Source organism: Perognathus longimembris, chromosome 8, assembly GCF_023159225.1.
Source record: "Perognathus longimembris pacificus isolate PPM17 chromosome 8, ASM2315922v1, whole genome shotgun sequence".
In the NCBI taxonomy this organism is placed as follows: Eukaryota; Metazoa; Chordata; class Mammalia; order Rodentia; family Heteromyidae; genus Perognathus; species Perognathus longimembris.
The window spans coordinates 51,397,979-51,421,720 of NC_063168.1; the positions used below are offsets into that span (position 1 = coordinate 51,397,979).

Genomic DNA, 23,742 nt, shown 5'->3' on the forward strand with positions numbered 1-23,742 from the left:
CGAGAAATTGTACTCTTCTCTCTCTGTGTCTCCCTACTCTCACACTTGACTCTCTCCTCTTGCTCAGCTTCCAAGTACTAAACTCCATTGCCTTTGAAATTTAGCAAATTCATCTGCATTCCCTAATTCACAATTGCACCAGATGATGCCCATTTTCTTTGAAATGCTGACTAACTTTGATTGCAACCAGATTTATTTAACACTGGAAGAGATTTCAGTAATTCAGAAATGATGATACAAAAGAACGTGTTCCTTTTTTATTGCTCTTTGGAGTTCAACTATTAAATCTCCACAGAAATATTAGTGATAAAAGCCATTTAATATCCTGTCAATCTTACCTCAGTGAATCTAGAACAAGAAAAAGAAAAAATAAACTACTTCGTACCTACTTTGCAGATGAGTCTAATTGCAGCTAATAATACATTTCAAAAGAATTTAACAATTAATATTTAGAGAGCCCAGTTTTAAAAAGAAATTAATAAGAATAGAAATTATAAAGCAGTATGTTGTCCATGTTCTAGTATTAATTTTGGAATGGAGTTTTCATATCCAAACATAAGAAATTTTAAAATATATGCAAAACCATAGTCAAATCATTTTTATTTGGTGTGGTAAGAGAAAATTCTTTAGTGAGCATTTAAGATGTATCCAGTCCCCTGCTCCAAAGTCTTCTGATTCTGATAGAATTAATGAATTTTTAACATAAAGAATAAAAAGGAAAAATTAAATAACAATATCCTTATAATTAGTTTTTCTAACTCATACTTAACATTTTAAGAAACATTTGAATAAGGATCCAATTCCTTTTACCACTTTCATTTCCTATGTTATATAGTTTACATTTGATAAGGAAGGACTGGAAATTTTTGTCAGCCTCATAATCTTTTGTTCTGAATTTTCACTAGGAATTCTTATAATTATCCTTCGACAGTGACCACCTTAAAAGAAATCCTGCTGATATCATTGTATTTGTAAAGTGAGGATCCTACCTGTTGATAGTTCTTATTAATGATAGTATTCAGTTAGTGATATTGGAGTAGATGGGGCACATCTCAGGAAATTTACATTTTTACACATAGAGTGGGAAAATCAAATATGTAGGACTAATTTGTGGATACTCTGACCATGGGGGTCTATCAGAGGTCTTAGAAGAAAGGGTACATTCCTGACTTAGTCAAGTTCATAATGGCAACAGGAACCTTTGGTCTCCAATGCACCTTTCTCTGTCATTCTATTCTGGATGCAGCATATCTAATAACCACTTCATAAGTTTGAAAAAAGCAAAAAAAAAATAGACACTTTAAAAAATTGTGCTGATGTCTTTAAAAAAGTGAGGTTTTTGTTTTTAATGTCTTATCAGCATCTAAGCAAAAAACACTTAGCTCCAAATGCATTCCTCCAAAGAGCTGTCTTTTATCTCAGGGAAGAGCATATTGGATGCAGCTCTTTCAGTTGTCATTTTAGAAAAATATAAATTAAAGTTCTTTGATGGCATTTACCAATTTCATCCTACCAACTAGATTCCTCTCATTATCAATAAAATTATTGACTTAAAAAAAATGGTTCCTGTAGTCGCCATTACCATGAGAGAGAAAACTGTACCTTAAAAAGTAATTGTAACATTCCCTAGGAACATTTCCCAAGGAAATAATTTATTTGATAGATTGATTCAGGAGACTTTCACTAAGATGAAATGCTATAATCCAATCTGGGTTTAAAAGTTATCGTGAAAAAATCAAGAGATCTCCCCCTCACTCCCTGCCCAGTTGGTTTCTGTGGGGTCCTACATCCACTGGCAGTGTTCTGGCCAGCCAATAATATGAAGAACTCACTGATAAAGATGCACAGATAAGAGTCAATTCCTGGGACTCTTGGGGTTTAGGAACTTTAATCATATAAGCAACGCTTAGGGACCAAAATACAACCCAAATAAAATGACCAGAGAGAAAGAGATTTACCTTGGACCAAAGTCTCATAATAGGACATTTTGCCAGTTCTTAACGATTCACATGTGTGATACTTGTGCTTCTTAGTGATTTAAAACTTCCCAGTACTTATTGAGTAATGCCCAGTCAATAACTAACAAGGAAAACTCCCCTTAAAACAAGGATTAAACTTCATACAAGATTTCAACTATAGTTTGTAGACATTATGTAAAAACATACATAGTAGAAATGTCTTATTCAATTAAAACAATTAGATACAAATCAATGTGTTTTTACAGTCTAATACATTTGAAAATATTTCTGTTGGGATCATGTATTTGGAACTATTCCCATTCCTACATTTTGTCAAGGTGTACCCAGGATTTGTAGCAGTGGCTTTTTACCACTGTAATGAGATCTGCCTGAGTTTCTTTCTGCTGATATTCCTCTTGCTTTCATTACTCATCTGTTCTCTTATTCTGTGTTTGTCTGTTTCCTTCACAGCCCTGTTATTGAATGAGTTTGGTAAGCATTTCCCTTCTTCTTACATTTCCTTTCCATTTTCCTAGTTTATTTTCCATTTCTGTGAGGTAATGCAGTAATAACTCTCTGATTTTTATGTCTATTGATTGGGTAGTGAGATAATTGTTTAGAACCATTGGCTTCATTTTAATTAAGGTCAATTAAATTGTACTTTAAATTATCCTATTATTTTTAAAGATCAGTGATCTCTCATATGCACGTAAATTAAGAATAATTTGTGCATTCAATTCATAATTTTAAAAGACTTCATGATTATGTCATGAATGGATGTTTCCATGTTCTTTTTAACTAAAAATTTTTCAAGTTTTCACTGAATGTCATGACCTTTGTTATTTGAAATTTACTTAAATTGTAACATTTATTTGTTTTCTTTTTCTTTTTTAGGTGGCTTCACACTAACAGGTATGAATTTTTGAAATGTAATGTTACCTAATTTTATTTGTACCATCTTACTCTAAACATACCATTACACTGAAAACAATTCTCATTTTTATCTGTTTTTTATTAAGGGAAATACCTGTATGGTAAGATAATTTTTAAAGTTTCTATCCCCTCCCCACCAAATAATCTAAATATTGAACCAAACCTACATCTCCCATAACCTGCTTTAACATTTAACTATGGCACAGGGTATGTGGTATGCTCTTGCTAATTTAACACATTTAACAACCCTTATAATTTAACAACATATGTGTTTAGTGTTGTATTTATTTGTAAGAAACTTCACATGGAAAGCCTAAACTGTGTGCACATTTTTGATACTGGACCAATTTACAAATTGTTCTTATTGGGGCTGGGGATATGTCCTAGTGGCAAGAGAGCTTGCCTCGTATATATGAGGCCCTGGGTTCAATTCCCAAGCACCACATATACAGAAAACGGCCAGAAGTGGCGCTGTGGCTCAAGTGGCAGAGTGCTAGCCTTGAGCAAAAAGAAGCCAGGGACAGTGCTCAGGCCCTGAGTTCAAGGCCCAGGACTGGCCAAAAAAAAATTGTTCTTATTGTAATTATCATGTGCATATATCAAAGGATACCAATATATCGTGAAGATATCATAATTTAAAATCATAGAGCTGAGCACAAGTATTTAGAAGAAAATATCCAAATTCTTAGTAATGAAAAGACTCTGGCAAGAGCTAGAACTAATGTAAAATACTAAACACACAGTTGCAATATGATCCTGTCCAAAGTGAAACTTTCTGAATACAGGCAGTTGCTTCCAATTGCTTCTTTCTAGACACAACCCTTAATGACAAAATGATTGCTCAGAGACCCAGAAAGTTGAAAAGGATAAAAACATTAAAAATAAGAATAGAGCCATAGCTTAAGTAGATCGCTTGCATTGTAAACCCAAAGCCTTGAGTTCAAATCCCAGAACTTCCAAACGATAACAAATGTGAAACAAGACAAGGTTTGTATATACAATTCCTTACATCTGATTCATCTGAATCTCTCTCCATTCTGTATTACTGAGATTATTTATGAAACAGGTGCAGGAATTTCTGTATCATTGACTAGGTCAACAGTTCATTTCTAGTACTTACTTTCTTCAAAACATTAGTTCACCAAGTTCTCTCTCAAAACTAACTTTAACCTAAAATCCCAGTTTTTCAGTTGTTATCTCCTCCAAATACTTGAAATCAATGCAGTTATAACAACAGAATATTCCAGAATGATGGCAATTTCTACATTGCCCTGTCTATTTTGACTTACCCAGATACTGTCTCTCTTTCCATTGCCCAGAATGCCCAATATTCACACTTGATACCACAAAAGAAAGTTCTAAAACTTGTGTCTACACAGTGGAATGTATTCTTAAAACCTAAAGAGTTTTTCTTTGAAGTCTGAGACTTTGAAGTCAAGACTTTGAGATGGAGAGAAAATAGAGAATTCATTCAGCCCTTGGAGGTTGCCTGCAGCTTTTACATAGACTTGCATGGCTAAGTGTGAACATCTAAACTTAAAGCAGATGTATGGAAATTGAAAAGGACTTTGGTCCATAACCTAACGTGAATATTTTAGAGATCTTATTAGTGGCAGAGATTTAAATACTAAAAGTACCTCTGGAATTTGTAAGTCTTTATCTGTTGTTCTAGACCTTGTCTCATTAAAAAGCCTTTGTTTGGATCTGTGAGCTCAATCCCTCTGACCTTCCAATGTTATGCAATATCCTACATATTATAGCTCATTAGAGTTTGTGATGAACATCACTTATTACCATTCTTAGGGATTTTTACTGTTTTTATAGGAAGAGAAAAGGCTCAGAGAGATCAGTCCCTAACCCCAAATCACTTATTTAAAACTCAGGGTCTTCTATTCTAAAACTATGTGATGGTTCTCCAAACCCCAGCGTTGTTTTGTTTCTCCATTCCCAATCCCTTTCTTTCTACCGGCATCTAGAAATTACACATGGGATACATTTTCAATTCAAACCCCAGCTTGTCTTATAAATGCCATAATTATGAATTCCATATAAAGGAAAAATGAGTGAGTTTCCCAAAGGAGAAAACTGGAGCAAATAAATGTGGATATTTTAATAAAATTCAGTATTCTGGCTCAACATGGCGAAGACATGGAACTTCTTAAACATACAGCTATAGGATTCCCTAATTAAAGTTATATAGTATCCAGTGATAATACTGTTAATATTACTCTGCCTCAATATCATTGTCATTCAGTAGACTTCTTTTTAAGGAAACAAACTATGAAAATTTTGTCAGAAACACCTCCATCACTCCAAAAAATATATAATGCATATACATTTGCTTCATTTCACAATGAGAAAATTGGATCTCCAAGAGGAGAAATGCCTTGCGCAAGTTGAATAAATGGCAAGCAAATGGCAGGCTGGTCACTGAGCTCCAAGTCTCATGATTCCCACATCTGTTGTGGATAGATCTTGATAGGAGATCACAACAGCTAGGTCTAACAATTAGTTGAATCAAGACTTCAGTGAAAACCCTAGGTCCTAGTTATCCCAGCTCTTGCTGTGATAATGATGACACCCTTCAGACTTTTCAGGGGGTGAAAAATGTATTGGACAGGTTAACTACATTTACCTAACCTTCAAACAACACAGCAGGTACTATCCTCAATTTATATGTAGGAAATGGAAGAGATGGCTTGTTCAGGGTTGTATTGTTGACACTAATAGACTTCAACACCAGAAGAACTGTCATAACACCAAGTGCTTTTTGTTGTTTCATGATACAAACTCTGAAAGCATTCATTTGATGGACCTGGCTCTTCCCTTCCAGACCCCTGCAAGAACCCAGTATTCTCTATTGATAATCACGCATATCAAATGTAGTCTGGTTTGGCTCACGCAACACTTGCCTCACCTGTAGACAGTTACTGCCCTCAGTAACCACCAGAGATCTGTCCTGAGATCTGCAGAGCATTAGCCTGGAATCTGCACTCCATCCTTCACTAACATGGCTTGCAGTGTGTGCCTCTGGATATGGTGTTTATTAATTCCACAACATTATGGTTGCAAACCAGCATCATCTGCTGATTTTCTACCTGTCCTTTTGCTAGGCCAACCTGTCTTCAGGAAAGTTCATGCTAGAGACCGCCCGATTCCTTCTACTGTAATCACCCTTGCAGGTACTCATTTCATTGTGGTCATTGCCTTCAACACACAGCCGTCAAGTCTTATCTAAAACATTGCTAAATAATGCAGTGGCTTCTCTGGCAGCTGGAGGTGCCATGGATCAGCAGCAAAACTGAACCACATCAGACTAACAAGAGGCAATGAGAATGAGAAGTGATTGTGGAAAAGGAAGCATGGACTTACAGAAAGTTGATCCAGTGATCTCTCCCTCCCCAGTTGCAATATATTCCCAAATATATAAGAAACATAAGATATCTTACAAATAGCTGACACATGAGTCTTTCATCCAATTCTAATTAAATTTCTTTACAAGCCTGACTTTCCTGACGCACAGATGGTAGTATGCAGGTAGGGGTTCTGCATAGAAAAGATAAAGGAACATTGACAGAATAACTAGAGAATTACACAGCTATCCCAGATATATTTTAGAGCTTGAGCTTGAGTATCATCTTGGATTAAGTTTGTGGGTGAGGACAAGGTTATGCTCTCCTTCAATCACCAGTACTGTCACAGGCCATGGTGATAGAAACACTCCTACCTCACTTAGACTTTCCTCATGCTCAAAGCCCATACCTCCCACCCAATAATCACGATGCCCAGGTTGAACCACATATTTGTTCCAGAATATTCTTCCAGGAAGTAAAGTACCAATCTGTGTGGGCTCTAATCAGAGAAGTCAGTGGGGTATTGAGAAAACTGCTAAGGGATTTTGGTTTCCAGATTTACCAGCATAGATCTCAATGAAGAAACAGAATTAACCTGAGAAAACTCTCCCACTGATAACCTTGGCCCTTGTGCCACATCCTACAGTGTTTGCTGAGATTACAAAAGTATGATTCCAATAAAGAATGTCATTAGTAACTCCTGTGATACAGATCTTTATACTGATATAGCCCGTGTCAGTTGTATTGTTCTCTTAGGCATTTCTATCACAGTAGTCATGCTTCAAAATGCAGCTGAAGCCTGGGGCATGAGAAACAGCTCTGGAAGCCTGCCTAAATTCCACACCCAGGACCTATTAACTTCATTATTTGATGTCTGTAAAAATCAATCACCCAGATGAAAGGAAATCTCCAACTAGTGACTGTATCTCAGGATTGCTTTGTATCCTCTTAATATAGCCTTTTAACAATTGCTCTAATTTTACCCTTAAGTTGTTTAGATTGATCAAGACCATAATGTGACGTAGTTTATGTCCACCTTTTCAATGAGATTGGTGAGTTTTAGAAGTTATACTTGTATATGCAAAAGGGAGAGAGAGAAAATTTTCTCTAAGAGGCAAAGTTAATACCCACAGCATGATCCCACTTTGCATAAGTAGGGAAAGGAAGTGACCTTGACTATAACAAAATTATCTGCTTTTGATCTAGTGCTCAGTGTAAAAAGGGGAATAAATATGACTATTGATCCTGTTTCACAAAAATGTTGTTAAACCATGTCCTAAGAGTTAATTGCATAACAAAAAATTTAAGAGGCCCCACTCTCCAGATCAAAAAGATCATAAATGCTAATTTATGAGTATCTATACAGAGCAATCATAGGATTTATCTAAGCTGTCATCTCTCAATTGTATATAAATATAATTGTGTCTTAAATATAAGTAGGACCAACAAGGTGCCTCACTTGTAATTAGTTATATAAGATCTCTCAAGAGAGTATTTCCTTGTTGTTGTTGTTGTTGTTTTGTCATTCGTATATTTGTTTCACCATTTTTTGCCCTGCTAGCATACCAACTCTACTTGATGTAATTATCTATTTGATGTAATTACCTTTGTAAATTATCTATTAAGAAGTAATTTTAATTGCCTTTTGCTTTACTTTCACTAAATTTGTTTTAGAAGTAAACTCCAAGTCACTAACACACACACACACACAAAAAAAACTGTTATCATTTACCATAAATAGAAAGTAAGTTAACAAAAATTTTACAATGGAAAAATGTTACTGGATTCTGGCTAGATGCTGAACAATGTCTATGCCTGAAAACTATTATTTCTATCTTAAAATGGTAGAAACCCAAATGTTTAGGGACTAGTCACAGACATAAGAACATCAAACTATGCATTTCTTCCGCATCAGAGGATTTTCTAAAAAGAAAGTACTTTTCCTCTTAAGTTGGATATTTTCCATTTACTACCATGGCCATTTATTTAAAGCCGCATTTTAAATCAATCTCATTTTGTGAAGTGCTGCACCGAATGACTCCACCATATCACCTTTTCTTTCCTAATTGCTCTAAATTACCTAGAGTCCTATGAAAAGCAACTTATCATTTATAAAGTAAATTGAAGAAAAGGCCATAATAAACATTCCCTTCCATGGCCTTGCCATTCAAATAGATGTCCAAGTTGTAATCTTTCTTCTTTTAGGAAATAGTTCTTACTCAAAAGAAATCTTCATGATATCCTCATTCAACCAAAGGTTTTAACAAAGACACTTATATAACCTACGGCCATGAGAACTACCAATAGAATTATCCCAGATGAAAAGATCAAAAAGCAGTAAGAATCAAAGGTGATAGATTTAAGGATTGGATAAATTGGGTTTCACTTATCTAGCCAATCCCCTTGTCTAGACACCTAAGATTTCATAAGGACAAACTTTGGAGACTGCACCCACATCCCTTTGCTGTTACTTAGGTGGTAACTTCCCAGTCTTATAAAAATCACTACTGCTTTTATAGTTAAATGTAATGTCCTTGCCCTAGTAATTTACCTTTGTTAATATCCACCAGCTTCTAGCTGGGTCCAAATACCTTACTTCTAATCTTTATCTAATTTCCTTGATGTGATTACAGACCCTTGGTGAGAAGAATGTATAGGTTAAAAGAGCCTCTCAGGAAGACACTATTAAATATACAGTATAACAAAGAACTAATCAGCATGCCACATTCTGCTATTGTCTTCCATGAATTTTGACATTTGAAATAAATAATGCTGGCAATGACCCTTACACATCTATCCCCTGCCCTCACCATAAGCAACTGGCCTAGGAATTATTCTCCACAATAGATTACTAGAGCAATAAATGAAATAACCATAGTGAGGACCCTGAGCTGGGCTAGTCTTTGGTATTATAGGAGATGTGGACCCCCTGTAGAAGCTGATGACTAAATACAAAAGGCAGAAATTGGCAAGAAAGCCTCTCCTTCTGGAGGCAAGACTCCTCTCTTGTAGTTCATTTGTAGGTCTGTCTTGGAAGTGAGCACATTGCCTCCCTGGACATGACATGACACTCATTCCACTTGACGCTGAGTGGATGCATGTCTGGTTCCAGAATTCTGGGCCTGCAGGATAGAGGTGATTACAGGACAAGTGTTTGCCTTCCACCTATGCTTGGCCTTTTCAGTCCCGGATTTATCCTGGTAACCTTCATGCAGAGTGAGCCAACTGTGAGCTACCCCTCATTAAGGGACTCTTAGCTCCATTAACATTTGTCTAAGCACCCTCTAGCCTCTCCCAGAGTGTAAGCTATGTGGTGGTTCTGGAAACAACCATGCTCACATGGTGTGTCTTAACTCCCCAGGGGCCTCTCCCTCACCCTCCATGTTTACTTTAAGAATAACATGGTCAAGGTTTTCCTAACCACCAGAGCTTCTCCTTACAGGTCCTTTGGACCTGGAGCCCCAGGCAGATCACAGAAATGTGGAATGGCTGTTTTTCTGCCTAACTTGTGACAGGAGGTCTTGGCAAGTGTGAAGTGAACATCAGAATTTCCCTTTTCCATCCTCTCTGTGGCCCTGAAGTATTTGCTGTTGCCTTTAGGAAGTGGAGAGGAAGAGAGGTCCATTCTCTCAGGGTCACTCTAGAACTTTAATTATGTTTCTCTTTAGTCACATGCTAAAGGAATATGTGCCAGAAACCAGCATCACAGGAACAGCTGGGTGATTCCCTGAGCATAAATAGTGAACATCTAGTGTCTGTCTTTCTCTGTGATACACTCTAATGCATTGCTTTCCTTTATCTGCACTTTCCATTCAGTTTGACAGTAGGATGGATATTCAAATCATCGGCTGTCTCTGCAGTATGTTACTCGGCCCACCAAATGTCTACTAGTTTTCCCCCCAGCCTCAAGTTCTCACTCAAGGGACAGCTTCTTGCCTCCTTGCTTTTCTGGTAGCAAGACTAAGTGCAGCATGTCATTCACTCTCTTGCCTTCCCTTTCCCAGAGGAAGGTGATGACCAGAAGCCATTGACCAGCAAAGAGGAAGAGAAAAGGCGCATTGCAGAACTGGGGCGCCCCATCCTGGGAGAACACACCAGGCTGGAAGTGATCATTGAAGAGTCCTATGAATTCAAGGTATGTCTCCCTTGCTCCCCACCCTGGAGGCTGTTCGAGGTTGCTCACCATGTTGGCCTGAGCTGATAGAAAGAGGAGCAGACATAGTTGGAAGCACTAGTTTATTCAATGTGAGACCATCAAAGCCAAATTGGAATTAGGGAACTAGCATTGAACTGAAATGTCCTATAAATTAAACTAGAGCCCAGGCCAAAGAAGTGACAGCTATTGCTACATAGGAGGAGGAGGAAGAGAGGTGCCCCCCAAAAGTGCCTTGTCTGAAAAGATAGCAAGAAGGATACAAGAGTGGATCTCAGGCTTGGATGTAGCTCAGTGACAAAGTACTTGCCTGGCAAGGCAACAACATCCTGAGTTCAATCCCTAGTACCAAAAAAAAAAAAAGAAAAAAAAGTGGATTTCAAGGACTTAATATGTGTGGAATACAAACTCTTTGTAGAAGCTAATAAATCTGTCCCAAGAAAATCAAGAGGTTTATGGTTTGGAAGGGGGATAGTGACCTTTATGGAACACTCTATTGACAAGCTTTCATTTGTAGTCACGCAACAGATCTGAAAGCCTTTTACAGTACCCACCATAATGAAGTGTAGTACCTGCAACAATAGAGTTTATATTTAAGCTGATAAAGCTAGAATCCCAATTTTCCAGGTGTGGAAGTCATTTTGTTAAAAAGTTTATATAGAAAGACCTCAGAGTGATCTGAAGGCTTGAGGCAAAACTTCCTGTTCAGTCCTGGACTACTCCCTTGGGACCCACCTGACACCCCCCCTCCCCCCCCCCCCCCCCCCCCGCGCAAATCCCTAACATCCTAACATGTGAGAAGCCCTTCAGTGGAGCTACTGCAGTGGAATGCAATCAGATGTAGTCCTGCTTTTGATTTCCAAAATTGTAAACCCAGAGGAGAGTAGTATTTTTCCCTACTTAGGTTTCAAAATCAGAGCCTGCCTATAAACAAACAAAATCAAAATGAATAATCCAAAATAGAGAATCAGGACCCATGAACTTAGAAGCTTTATTATATTTTTACCTGGGATTTTTTTTATAAGCATGTCCTCTTTTTCCTTTACATATTCATTGTTTTTTAGTTCAACTCACAAATTTTAGTGCTTGATAGGAGGCAGGTGAAGTGTCTGTATAATACATGTGGATATTTTAAAAGATAAGAGTGCAATTAAACTTTCCCAGTCAAGACAGTGAGAAAGTTAAAGAGAAGACCCTGGGGCTGTTGGGAGGGGCACATTACTATTAAGGATTTCTGTACAGACCCTGATCATTAGAACCTTGACTCTGGTCTTTTTGTTTGTCCAGGGATAGAATATGTATCGGTTCCCTATAATCCCAGAAGAAAAGTAATCTCAAACTATTTTTTCTTGTTGGACAGAGGTTTAGTCCAGGTGGTATTGAATCACACACTTCCTGTATCAAAAAGTCTTATGCCATTTGCTGCAGCAGAGATTCAGTAGTTTAGCATTTGTGGAGCAAGATGGTCATGACCCTCCCCCAAGATGTCATGGAGAATTGTGCATTCTCCCATTTATCAGACAATCCCAACCTGTCCTGTCCATGTACCCACAATAGGCAGAACAAGCCTAAACAGCTTCCTTAGGAAGTATTGGGCTGGGTAAGTCTTCTAGAAAGAAAAACTTCCTTGGTCCAAATCCCTGTCTGGGTATCACTCCAAAATCTGAGCATCATAAAGTCCTCAAGTCTATTTCCAGAAGTCCAGTTGTTTGGAGCACATACCTTCCTAGAATAGTATTCCAGATTATTTGTTCTCATCTCCTTCAAGTTAATCAGCACAGCTACCATTAACACCTAAAGGGCACCCTGAGGGCATGTTTCTGAAGTGCCCTCAAGTATCAGCTGTGATATTATATTCCGCTAATATTATATTCCACTAATATTATATTCCATTTTATTGCTCTCTTAAGAAACTTCTTTTAATAGAATATAGCTGAAGAATTTGTTCAAGGTTCCTGACACTACATTAGAAACCTAAATCTGGGTAACACCTCACCCCTCTGTTTTGCTACTGAGATCTTTCTTGCTTTGTTATTTATAAGTGAGAGTGAGGCTTTGCTGACACCTACGGCTGGAAGTAAGGTTTTCACAGTTTCTGGCAGTATAATGTAATGAAGAGCTGATTACTGGAATTGAGGAATCGTCAAGGTAAATAGAGCAGAGCATTGTCCAACTTCAGGCATCTGAACTTCAAACGAATCATTATTCACTCAGCTTGCTCCCATAGGTCAAGAAGGACACATATGCAAATTAAGCCTTGGCAGAATCTTGGCTATATCTCTAGGGTTAATATGAATTACTCTGGATAACACAAATATAATGATTAAGTTCAGCTTTATCTTAAAATTGTTTTCTTTAGCAAGGTCTTTGATGAGGAAGTCTATGTTTAACTGTTAGAGCAATGTTCAACCATTTATCTCCCAGGTAATGGGATTCACTGTCTTGGCTTCAACACAAAGAGTGCCCCAAGTTTCCATTATATTTAGGAAAAATCGAGGTCAGCTCTGGCTATGTTCCACACAGCACTTTGAATTGGCATCAACTAAGATGCCCAGAGTGTTTGATGAGATGTGGCTGAGTTGAGAGAGAAGAGACAGATGCTTGTCATGTGATTCAACTTGTGCCCAAGAGCAGTGACTATTACAGCTGTTATCAGGGGCACCAGCAGTTTTCAACACAAGACTAGCAGCTGAAAGGTCACCACCCTAAGGACATACAATCCAGCCAAGAATAATGTAGCAAACACAAAGTGAGCCAATCAGAGATGGGCCCTTTCATGTTTATTATCTTCTCAGTGTTTCAAGTCAGTTCCAATGTCTCTTTTTGAACTAACATGCTTGATATTATAAATTGGATTTGGCCTCTCATACGAGACCTCAGATCACATTTTCCTCATTCCTAGTTAGCTGGTAATAAGCTCTCTCTCAAGCCATAGTCAATGTAGTACACTGCATGAAACAAATGTACAGATGTTAGCCTGATTCATAGTGGAAGTTGCTTTCTAGTGGAAGTGCTAGAATGTTCCGTAGTCTATAGTCATTTCTTGGAGAAGAACAGCCTCAATGTCCTGGGAAATGACCCTTTTCCCTCTAGTCATCATGATTTGTAGTAGCCCTTTGAGCATATCTACTTATTTTGTTTTCTTGTGACCACTTGGCTGTTACAGCAACTGGATTTAGAGAGCTAGAGTGCTAATTGTACAAAATTAAGTGTTTGACAAGTCCTAGAGAAAAATACAGAGCATACTGTTTGGCACTAGTAGAGCAGAGAAAATCAGTGCAAGGTAAACCATTGGGATTGATCTGCACTTGTCTTGTCCTTTCTTGATTTGCAATGGGAGTAGGATAAGAATGGAATTCTCTAATAGCCCTGAGGCTGACTGAACTAGGACCCAAAGGAAAACACCATTTACTCATGATTATGTAGCAAGCAGCCTTGAGACTGTTTGTTACCTGGTTGCATTTGGCTGATAAATAAAAGAGGGGGAGAAAGTCTTTGGCATTAGTATATGGAGTGTCAAGCAGGGCCTGTGTCAATTCAGTTGCAAGCAGTGTACAACAGCTGGTAGAGAAGCAAGTTCACAAAACACTAGAGGGGAAGGGAAGGGCCTTCAAAACAGCTATTATTCTAAGCACTGAGGGTATTCTTTATTGGCTTTTAGTCTGTGAAGGAGGCTTGTCTTTGCAGCAAAGAAGTTTCCATTTCAGAATGTTTTCAAGTAAGGAATATGCTTGTTTTACATAATGACAAAAGTGTTTGATGTCAGTACTGTTGTTCGAAGCCTAACATCTGCTACCCTCTTTATATAACTGAGAGGTCTCCAAATGAACAAGTTCTTGGATTTCCTGAGGCCTCAACAAGCTCAGCAGTCTTTATCTTTTTTCCTTTCCACCTTTCTAGAACACCGTGGACAAACTCATTAAGAAGACAAACCTGGCCCTCGTGGTGGGAACAAACAGCTGGAGAGAACAGTTCATTGAAGCTATCACTGTCAGTGCTGGTAAGTGCCTTGCCCAGCATGGTGGAGATTACAATGCCAATCTCCACTGTAGTTTCCTACTCTGTCACTGGGTCCTGTGGCAAAGCCCCAAAGTGGTGAGATCCAGTGAAATAAATGTGTGTGTTGCATGTATGCGCATCTTAGACACTTGAGGAGGTTATCCAGGGGGGTCACATGTTTTCACACAATCCTTTCTTTTCCAGCTAGACTTCCCTTTTTCCTGGTAATAGATCAGTTTGAAGCCTTTTTCTCTAAATTCACTGCTAGCCAATCATGGGGCTAAATTCCCCAGAAATGGATAAGTGTAGGTCAAAATGAAAGGATCAAAAAGAAAGAAAACTGAAGCTGGGCACTAGTGGCTCACACATGTAAATCCTAACTACTTAGGAGGCTGAAAACTGATGATCACAGTTCAAAGCCAGCATGGGCAGGAAAGTATTATCTCTACTCAACCATTATCTCCAATTAACCACCAAAAAGCTAGAAATGGAGCTGTGGCTCAATGGTAGAGTGACAGCCTTGAGCAGAAAAGGCTAAGGGAAAAAGCCCAGCCCTACTACCAGCTCAGAAAAAAAAAAAGAAACGAAAAAGGAAGAAATTAAATCACATTTACCAACACCATCTGCATCATCTTAGACTGTCTTCAACAGCATTTAACAAATAAGCACTTGCACTGGCTTTGTAAAATACAAATAGTACATTCTATTTCTTTCTGTAGTAGCAAAGTGCAGATTTTTACTTATGAAAGCTTTGCAAAATTAAATGTTTCTGAAACTTAAGGAACTATGGATATGAAGAAATTAAATCCAGAAAGCAGCATCACCCCTGCCTGAGTGGCCAAACATTAGTCTACTCTGGGCATTCTGTGTCGTAGTATAGACAGAAGTAAGTCATTGTTGAGGGTTCATGAAAGCAGCCCTCCATGGCTCCATCTACAATGGTTCTTTCTCTTTTAAAATCTCCATAGTCTTATCCTCCACAGCAAGAGTTTTCTAAATAGTGATACCTAAGTTGTAAAATATGGAAACTTAGTCACTTGCAGTTAGGCCATTACTTGTACAGCAACACCCTCTTTTCAATCTGCCATAGGATAAGTTGACAGATCTCCCCAGTGCTGAGGGAGCATAGAGTATTAAAAACATGCAGTGCTACTTGTTTATTATTAGTGCTTTTTATAACCACGTTGTGTGTTCTTGCAATTGAGAACACAATGGGAATTTACAAGCAGTAAATGGCAGATAACCTGCTCAGGAGAGTGGATTTGTAATTTATAAGTAAGCTCTAATAGGAAGGATTAACTCCTCATTGATGGCTTATGGTTTTCTATAAATCTAAGATAAAGCACCTAAGATGTGATATATCCTCCCTCTACAAAGAGAGTGCTAAATAGGTAAAACTGTTAGTGAGACTTATAGAGGAAAAGTTAAAAATGAACAAAGTAGCCAGGCACCATTGACTCTTGCTTGTAATCCTAGCTATGCAAGAGGCTGAGATCGTCACAGTTCTAAGCCAGCCATTGCAGAAAAGTTCATGAAATTCTTATCTTCAATTAACTACCCAAATGTGCTGTACGTGGAGGTGTGGCTCGAGAGGAAAAAAAGCTAAAGGAGAACACCTAGGCCTGGAATTCAAGCCCCAGTCACACACACACACACACACACACACACACACACACACACACACACAGATTGTTTTCAGCAATTTGGCATATTAGAATGGAAACATCAAAGCAGCCTAAACCTCATAATGAACAATTCCGAATAGTTTCCAAGTGTTCTTTGGCTACAGATATGCGAGCATTTTTGTATTGGTCATCATTCATCATTTTGTGATAATGTTCCTTAGTAGAAACACTATATAATAGTGAATGAAACCAACTTATGTACCTGACTAAACAGATCTTACATTCTAGGCGAAGGGAATACAAATGAGACAAATAAGTTATAATAAAAATACATTTCTAATGCCAAGCTAGTCATGGAGAACATCAAGGCTGAAGAGAGAAATAAGGGTGGGTAGAGGCTCCAATTTTAAGCAGTGGACAAGATGAACCCATCAATAGGCACTTTCAGGCCCAATTTTCTTTCCAACAGTGGAGTCCTTTTATCTTGACTCAGTGACATGCTTTTGCAACTTTCAGTGACAATGACAGATACTTTCTGACTAGTGTATACCAATAGGAAGGGCATTTTTAAATACTAGAGTAAGATTATACCTGCCCAAAAGGTCAAAGTCGTACATTTGTATCTGTCATATCAGGTATTTAGAAAAATGAAGAAGATGCTAATATTTCCTTTCTCATAAGAGAGGGATTTTGGTTTGCAGTTTCACATACAATGCTGACTATAGCCTCCATAAAGTCCATGAAGTAGAAATGATGATTATCTTTACTATATGGAATCCGAGTTCTGTAGAAATCACCTGTCTTTGGAAGATAGCCTGAGTCCCAATCTACCAAAACCTGTCCTTAAGAGAGAAATTTCTAAGTGAAGAAAATTGCTTACCACCTCTGTCTTAAGGACAGAAACTGTCTTGGCCTTTTCACCTCTCCTGGTACCGTGGTATACTCCTGCCCAAGTATTTTGAAAAACTGTTCATTCAAAGCCTCTCATCCATCCCTATTCGTGTGAGTGTGTATTTTATATATACATATATGAAATATGTTACATATGATATTATACATATAATTTTATACATGTCTAAAGGAATGCATAGAGATAAACACACTACTTAGAAATTTATAATCTGGGCTGGGGATATGGCCTAGTGGCAAGAGTGCTTGCCTCATATACATGAGGCCCTGGCTTCAATTCCCCAGCACCACATATACAGAAAACGTCCAGAAGTGGTGCTGTGGCTCAGAGTGTTAGCCTTGAGCAAAAAGAAGCCAGGGACAGTGCTCAGGCCCTGAGTCCAACCCCAGGACTGGCCAAAAAAAATAAAAAAAATTATAATCTGTTGAATAAATTTACCTTATAAACCATATTGAGACGTGCAGTATCCAGAACAAATAAACACATACTTTACGGGTTCTAAATTACATTAAATTACATGAAAGGCAGTTTAAAAAGCTCAGTGTTTGTCATTATGATTGAATCTAAGTGTCTGCAGAATATTAATATTCTTAGGTTATTAAACAGACAATATAATTGTAAAGCAGCATTTATTGAAAGCAGCCTTTCAGTGGATTTTAAGATTTCATGGTTAAATAGTTGAGAATCAGAAAGATTTGCCTTATTAAAAATATTAAATTGCCTTTGAAGGGCTCTACTGAGAGTTTTCTTCTGAAGCAATTTTCTGTGCAGAATTGAATCTGTATATCTTGCCAAACAAAAGTAATAATTTTGTAAATAGGATCTGGCTTTTCTTTCTCAGTGACTGTGTCTGAACTAGTTTTAAGGCAACCCTTCCGCAGTTTTGTTCCATGCTTTTCTTGAATTGCATAGCTCAGTACCTGGCCCTCATGTCCGTACATTTCTGTGAGATAGGAGTTACAAGAGCTTAGGAGACTCAAGAGATCAGGAAAGGATTAAATAGTCATGTCCCAGTGATTCTCCTTCTGTTGCATCCTGGGATGGACATCAGAAGCAGTGATGTGAAGCAGCTGACTGGCTGTCAAAAGCCTTGAAAGGCCACCCCAGTGCCACCAGGCGATTGTCGGATGTGGCAACTCACAAAACTCACACTCATTGCTATCCAACTTGAGTGGTCCCCAATGCCATATTCTTCCTAGTATCTCCCCCAGGCATGAAACTCGTGGATTAACTGTAAGAAATCATGTGCCAGCTAGGATACTGGGGGAAACAGGCATCAGAGCAGCAGGCAAACATTAACTAGATAAAGATAACCAGGATACCAGTGCCAATTCCACAACCACCATAGTGTTGCTCTTCACTGAGACCTTGGGCTGTCATGTACCAATCATTGCAAGGCTGGCTTTGAAAACCATTGAGAGGTTGTGTCTCAGCCCCTCCAAAACCTCCCTGGTTAATTCTGGGCAGACTAGTTCACCACAAGAACTCCGTTTCTCCCATGTGGAAAGTAGAGATAGAGAGTTACTGTAATATTAATTAAGACAAGGAATCTTTTCACAGTCCATCTATTCATTCAGATACCAAAATTGGTTGTTTGGTGGAGAAATCATTTATACTGAAGAGTCTACATTATAATATAACCAAAACATGTATACATTTAGTACATTCAGCTTAACTACTGTTGGTGTACCAGCCAACTAGATGAGAGTTCTTTCACTGGGAGTACTAAGCATGCCATTTCATAATTAAGAATACTATGACTCAAAAAAGACAAGTTTGACAAGAAATGTACTCACTACCTTACGTATGTAACCGTAACATCACCTTTACAATAAAAATTTAAAAAGACAATGTAACTTGCTCAAGAAGAAAAATTGCTAAGGGGTAGTGCTGTAGTACAGGTCAGCCAAGTGTGAGGGTGAGTACAGAGTGTGCGCGCACACACACACACACACACACAAATGCCCACACATGTGCATGCTCACATGTAGAACATGAATATCCAGATACATGCAAACATGCATAAATACATGAAAATACACAGGAACACATACATAGAGGTCTATATACACATGTATGCATACACATATACACATACACACATCTCCACAAGCATACAAAGACAGACATATACAAAACACATACCCATAGAAAAAGGTGCAAACATCTTCCTTAACTGACATCTGTTCACTCAGCTATTTGGGCTAAAGCTGGAAACATATAGTATTTTTCTTTAATATTTATTCTGTCCTTACAATGTAGTCTGTAGTTTCTTGGGGAGGATGCTAGCCAATTCCCTGAAGAACCAAGGGAAGTGTTTTCCTAGCTTTATATTGGGCTTCTGCTGGACTCGGACTCATGACATCATTGTAAAGAAATCTAACCCACTGGCACTTATTTTATTTGATAATTTAAAATACACAAAAATATTGTTCTGCAACCCTTTCACTTCTGACATGGGCTTTGTATATATAACTAAGTACCTATTAGCATCTTCATAATGAAAAACAAAAACACTCAAAAGCAGCAATAGGTGAATGAATAAACAAATTATAAGCCTACTTGCAGTCTTGGTTCTGCCTCTTCACATAACCTGGGCCATGCATTTAATCCTTCTTGAATGTTCCATCATCAGTAGAATAAGAGGGTTAGATGAGGTGAGTTCTAAGATAGCATCTAATATTGAAATCTAGGAGCTATGGCTATCACATGCCTACAGCATTCCTACAGCATTGTGCTTCATGATCCTCCTGATTTGGGCAATGGACAGAATATCCTGTCTGCCTACCTGACTCGCCTTAGTTAAATGTTCAGGATAACAGCAGTACATGCTCCATTTCTACTCTCCTAAAATGAAATGGATGGAATGAGGGGATATTCAAAACTTTGAGTCTCAAAGTAAAGCAACTGAGATGAGGATGATGCAGATATGCTTCCTTCTCTTTCTGCTAAAGAAATGCTTCAAAAAGAAACTTCCACAGTACCCAGGAAGGCATGTCCCACAAAGCTGGGCTGGTCCTCACAGGGCATTTCAGTGACCTGACTTCAGCTAAGCAAACAAGTAGAGGGGATAGGGCCCGCTAAGTTTGGGGATGCTGCTGTTGTCCTTCACCCATGCAATCTAGGTAGATTAGCAAGTGGTGTCCATTAAAGTGCAGCATTATTTCATGAAAAAAACCTCCCAACTCAAAGTGCCCCTGAATTTCAATAACCGTCAGCCCAAAGATTGATCCCCCTCCCAAAAAATAAGCATGGGGTTGGGCTGGGGATATAGCCTAGTGGCAAGAGTGCCTGCCTCGGATACACGAGGCCCTAGGTTCGATTCCCCAGCACCACATATACAGAAAACGGCCAGAAGCGGCGCTGTGGCTCAAGTGGCGGAGTGCTAGCCTTGAGCGGGAAGAAGCCAGGGACAGTGCTCAGGCCCGGAGTCCAAGGCCCAGGACTGGCCAAAAAAAAAAAAAAAAAAAAAAAAGCATGGAGGCTCAAATAAGTGTTGAAGAATTCGCATGCAATCCAAGCAGGATCTTTCCAGCATCTCCTCTGTCACTGAAACAAATCACAGTGAGAGAATTATAATCACTTCACATGTGTGTGTATGCACACACACACACATGCACATGCCATGGTTCTGAAAAACACTGAAACATATGGGATCCTATTTGTTTTTAAATCCATACACATAACAAGTATATGTGCATATACATGCATTTTTTGAGGGTTGTTTTTTTTCAAATTTTTATTATCAAACTGATGTACAGAGAGGTTACAGTTTCATACATTAGGCATTGGATACATTTCTTGTACTGTTTGTTATCTTGTCCCTCATACCCCCCTTCCTCCTCCCACTTTCCCTTTCCCCCCCCCGAGGTGTTCAGTTCACTCACACCAAACAGTTTTGCAAGTATTGCTTTTGTAGTTGTTTGTCTTTTTTTACCCTGTGTCTCTCAATTTTGGTATTCCCTTTCCATTTCCTACTTCTAATACCAGTATACACGGTGCATTTGTAAAACACTCGTTTGTATGTGTGCAAATTGACTGTAGTGAGGACATAACTAGAAAGAGGATGAGAGTAAGTTCCAGAGAAAAAAATCATTTATGAATGATAGTCTAAGACACTACTAGTCAGTAGGCAGAACAAAGCTAGGGTCTCCATCAAATTAAAATCTCAATCAGGAATCCAATATGTACCCAACAAAATTAAGAGTGAGGGAGAGAGTATGCAGGGTAGGGATGGTTGAGAATGTTGAAAGGCATGGCATTGATCAAAATATAGTGTATTCATAAGCTGTTTTGTTAGATGGTAATTCCTTTGTACCATTACTTAAATGTAATTTTTTAAATTTAAATGATGATGTTATCAGGATAAAATGAGGGTCTGGGAACTTCATCTCACCACTTCTGAGCAAAGCAGGCCGGTTATACACGAGTGAGTGGACAACGGGATGGGGAGAAAGCAATTATCTTTTGGCCTCTGGGTATATTTTAGTTGAATGTTGTAAAAAGAATATTGGCTTGTTGGGATGAGGGTTCTTTTGTGATTTTTTTCCCTCAAATTGCTTATTACAAAAATCTTGAGGAAAACGCTGTATTGAAGGAATGATTCAGCGCTCTTATTTATAAGCCTGAAGTCACATCTCTAATGCAGCTTTTGTCTGGAGAGACAGCAGCTCAGCTCTGCAAACAATGCACCATCACTGGATCCAGTAGCTCTTTTGTTGGCACAAGCTGCTGCCATGTGAATACAGTCCTAGTTGTTTACCAGTCAATGCTAGAAACTTAGGGGGGACTTTTCATCCCCAGGCAGAAGCCTTGTACACAGTATCTACTGGGGGAAAACACTTCAGCACAATCTGAAGAAATGGAAGAACTAACATAGCTATCAGTACTCTCTCTCTCTCTCTCTCTCTCTCTCTCTCTCTCTCTCATACACACACTCCACAGGCAAAGGGAGCCATATGAAAGTAACCGTCAACACTAATAACTCTTGCTGTTCACACCCTGCTGTCTCTCGATAAAGACCTTGTCATCCCAACCTCCTTAAATGAAAAACCACCTGCCTGGTCAACTTCGTGACTCTCTCTCTTTCCTCCCTCTCCCTCCCCCTCTCTCTCTCTTTCTCTCTCTCTCTCCATACACACACACACACACACACACACACACACACACACACACACACACACACACACATACACATACCCTGCCTCGCCTTTAGCTGATCATTTCTGGCTAGGCTTTGTATCAAATGTTCCTATTGTGCATCTTACATCAGCATCCTGACACAAAGCTGGAAAACAGCTCATTGCTCTGCTATTCCAATCTCTCTGCCTCCCTCCTGTTTTGTTTTTTTGGTGATAGTACTGGGGCTTGAACTCAGGGCCTAAGAAGTGTCCCTTAGCTTTTATTGCTCAAGGCTAGCACTCTACCTCTTGAGCCACAGCTCCATTTCTAGCTTTTTGCCAGTTAATTGGAGATAAGGGTCTCCCAGACTTTACTGCCTATCCTGACTTTGAACCACGATAAGATCCAGGCTCCAATACCTAGAACTGTGTCTGGATATAAATTATTAAGATTTAGTATCTGAAGAAACCAGTAGTGCTAATAAATTCACTCTTTTGTGCTCCCCCATCCTCTTTGAAGATTTACTGAAGATCAAGATTTGGAGTTCTTCCTGGGCCTGTGGTACATAAAAGTGACTTGACCTATTTTTAGAATGCCCACCAATACACTTAGTAGAAATTGCACTATGTCTAAGCCAAATAAGGAAAACAAACCACAGACTTACTCATAGTGACAGGGATAGAGTTATTTTTCAAATGTTTTATATTGAAGAGAAGTATTAAAATAGCCAGTGTAATGCAGGATCATTATTTATAAGATACTATAAAATGCCACAGCAGACAGGTAGATAACATTAGCTACCTGCCCTCAAAAAGATACTCATGAGTGGTGAGAGGAAGAGAGGACCTATCTGAATTCCATTAACGAGCTAATTCCTCTGCCCCCATTCAGACTTTTCACTATATAAACATGTCACTGGTCTTAGAAAGTCTCATTCATCTTCTCAACCACACAAAAGAAAAATTTACTTGTGTGTAGGCCCATTTTCCACAAGGAGAGAGGCCCAAATTGAATGGGTAAGGCACCCGATAGCCACTAACTCACTGAAGGCTCTTATTTATCAGTGGAGGGCCTTGCTGACTGTGACATCACTGAAAAATGTGACAGAAGTAGGAGCAAGCAGATGAAGAGAGCAGTTGCAATTGTTTTGTATCCTGCACACCTAGGCCATGATTGGAATCTGAGATACTCAGCTTACATCAACACTTTACCAGAAAACGAAGCTCACAGAACGGCATAATCAGAATATTCTCTCTTAGGTGGGTCTGAGTTCAGGAAAACACACACAGGGAATGTTGTCACCACCGAAGGCTGGAGCCCTTCCTGTTTACTGTGCAGTGAGAAGAAATGTTTGCTAAAATAAGGAGGACCTTAATTACCAACAGGGAGATATAAACCAGTGCTAGAGGATGTGAAAAGAGATTGAGGAAAATACCACTCCTTGGGAAGAATAAAAAGTAAATCCATTGATTCACTGAAAGAGTGATTCATTATATTATATATATATATTATATCATAGATACAGGGTTAATTTGAAGAGGATAGTTATTTCCCAATTACACTTTTCATAAAATAATAACAAGTGTACATTTTATCTGGGAAAAGACAATTCTCGCTATACAAACTAGAGATTTTTCTTGACAAAGGCCAATGGATCAAGCCCTTTTACTAAGGTTGTAGAAAGAAGTTT

General features: G+C 38.6%; 1 protein-coding gene across 9 annotated transcripts in view; it reads left to right on the forward strand.

Annotated features, from left to right (window-relative positions):
* Slc8a1 (solute carrier family 8 member A1) overlaps nt 1-23,742 on the forward strand; it is a 343,885-nt gene that overhangs the window by 289,483 nt on the left and 30,660 nt on the right. For 8 of the 9 annotated variants that reach the window (XM_048353061.1, XM_048353058.1, XM_048353057.1 and 5 more), the window contains 3 exons: nt 2,853-2,870; nt 10,249-10,379; nt 14,298-14,397. In XM_048353061.1, coding sequence (XP_048209018.1) covers nt 2,853-2,870; nt 10,249-10,379; nt 14,298-14,397 — 249 coding nt within the window. Of the gene's footprint in view, nt 1-2,852; nt 2,871-2,977; nt 2,993-6,004; nt 6,074-10,248; nt 10,380-14,297; nt 14,398-23,742 lie in introns of all 9 variants that reach the window. The other variant, XM_048353064.1, reaches the window with a different exon arrangement.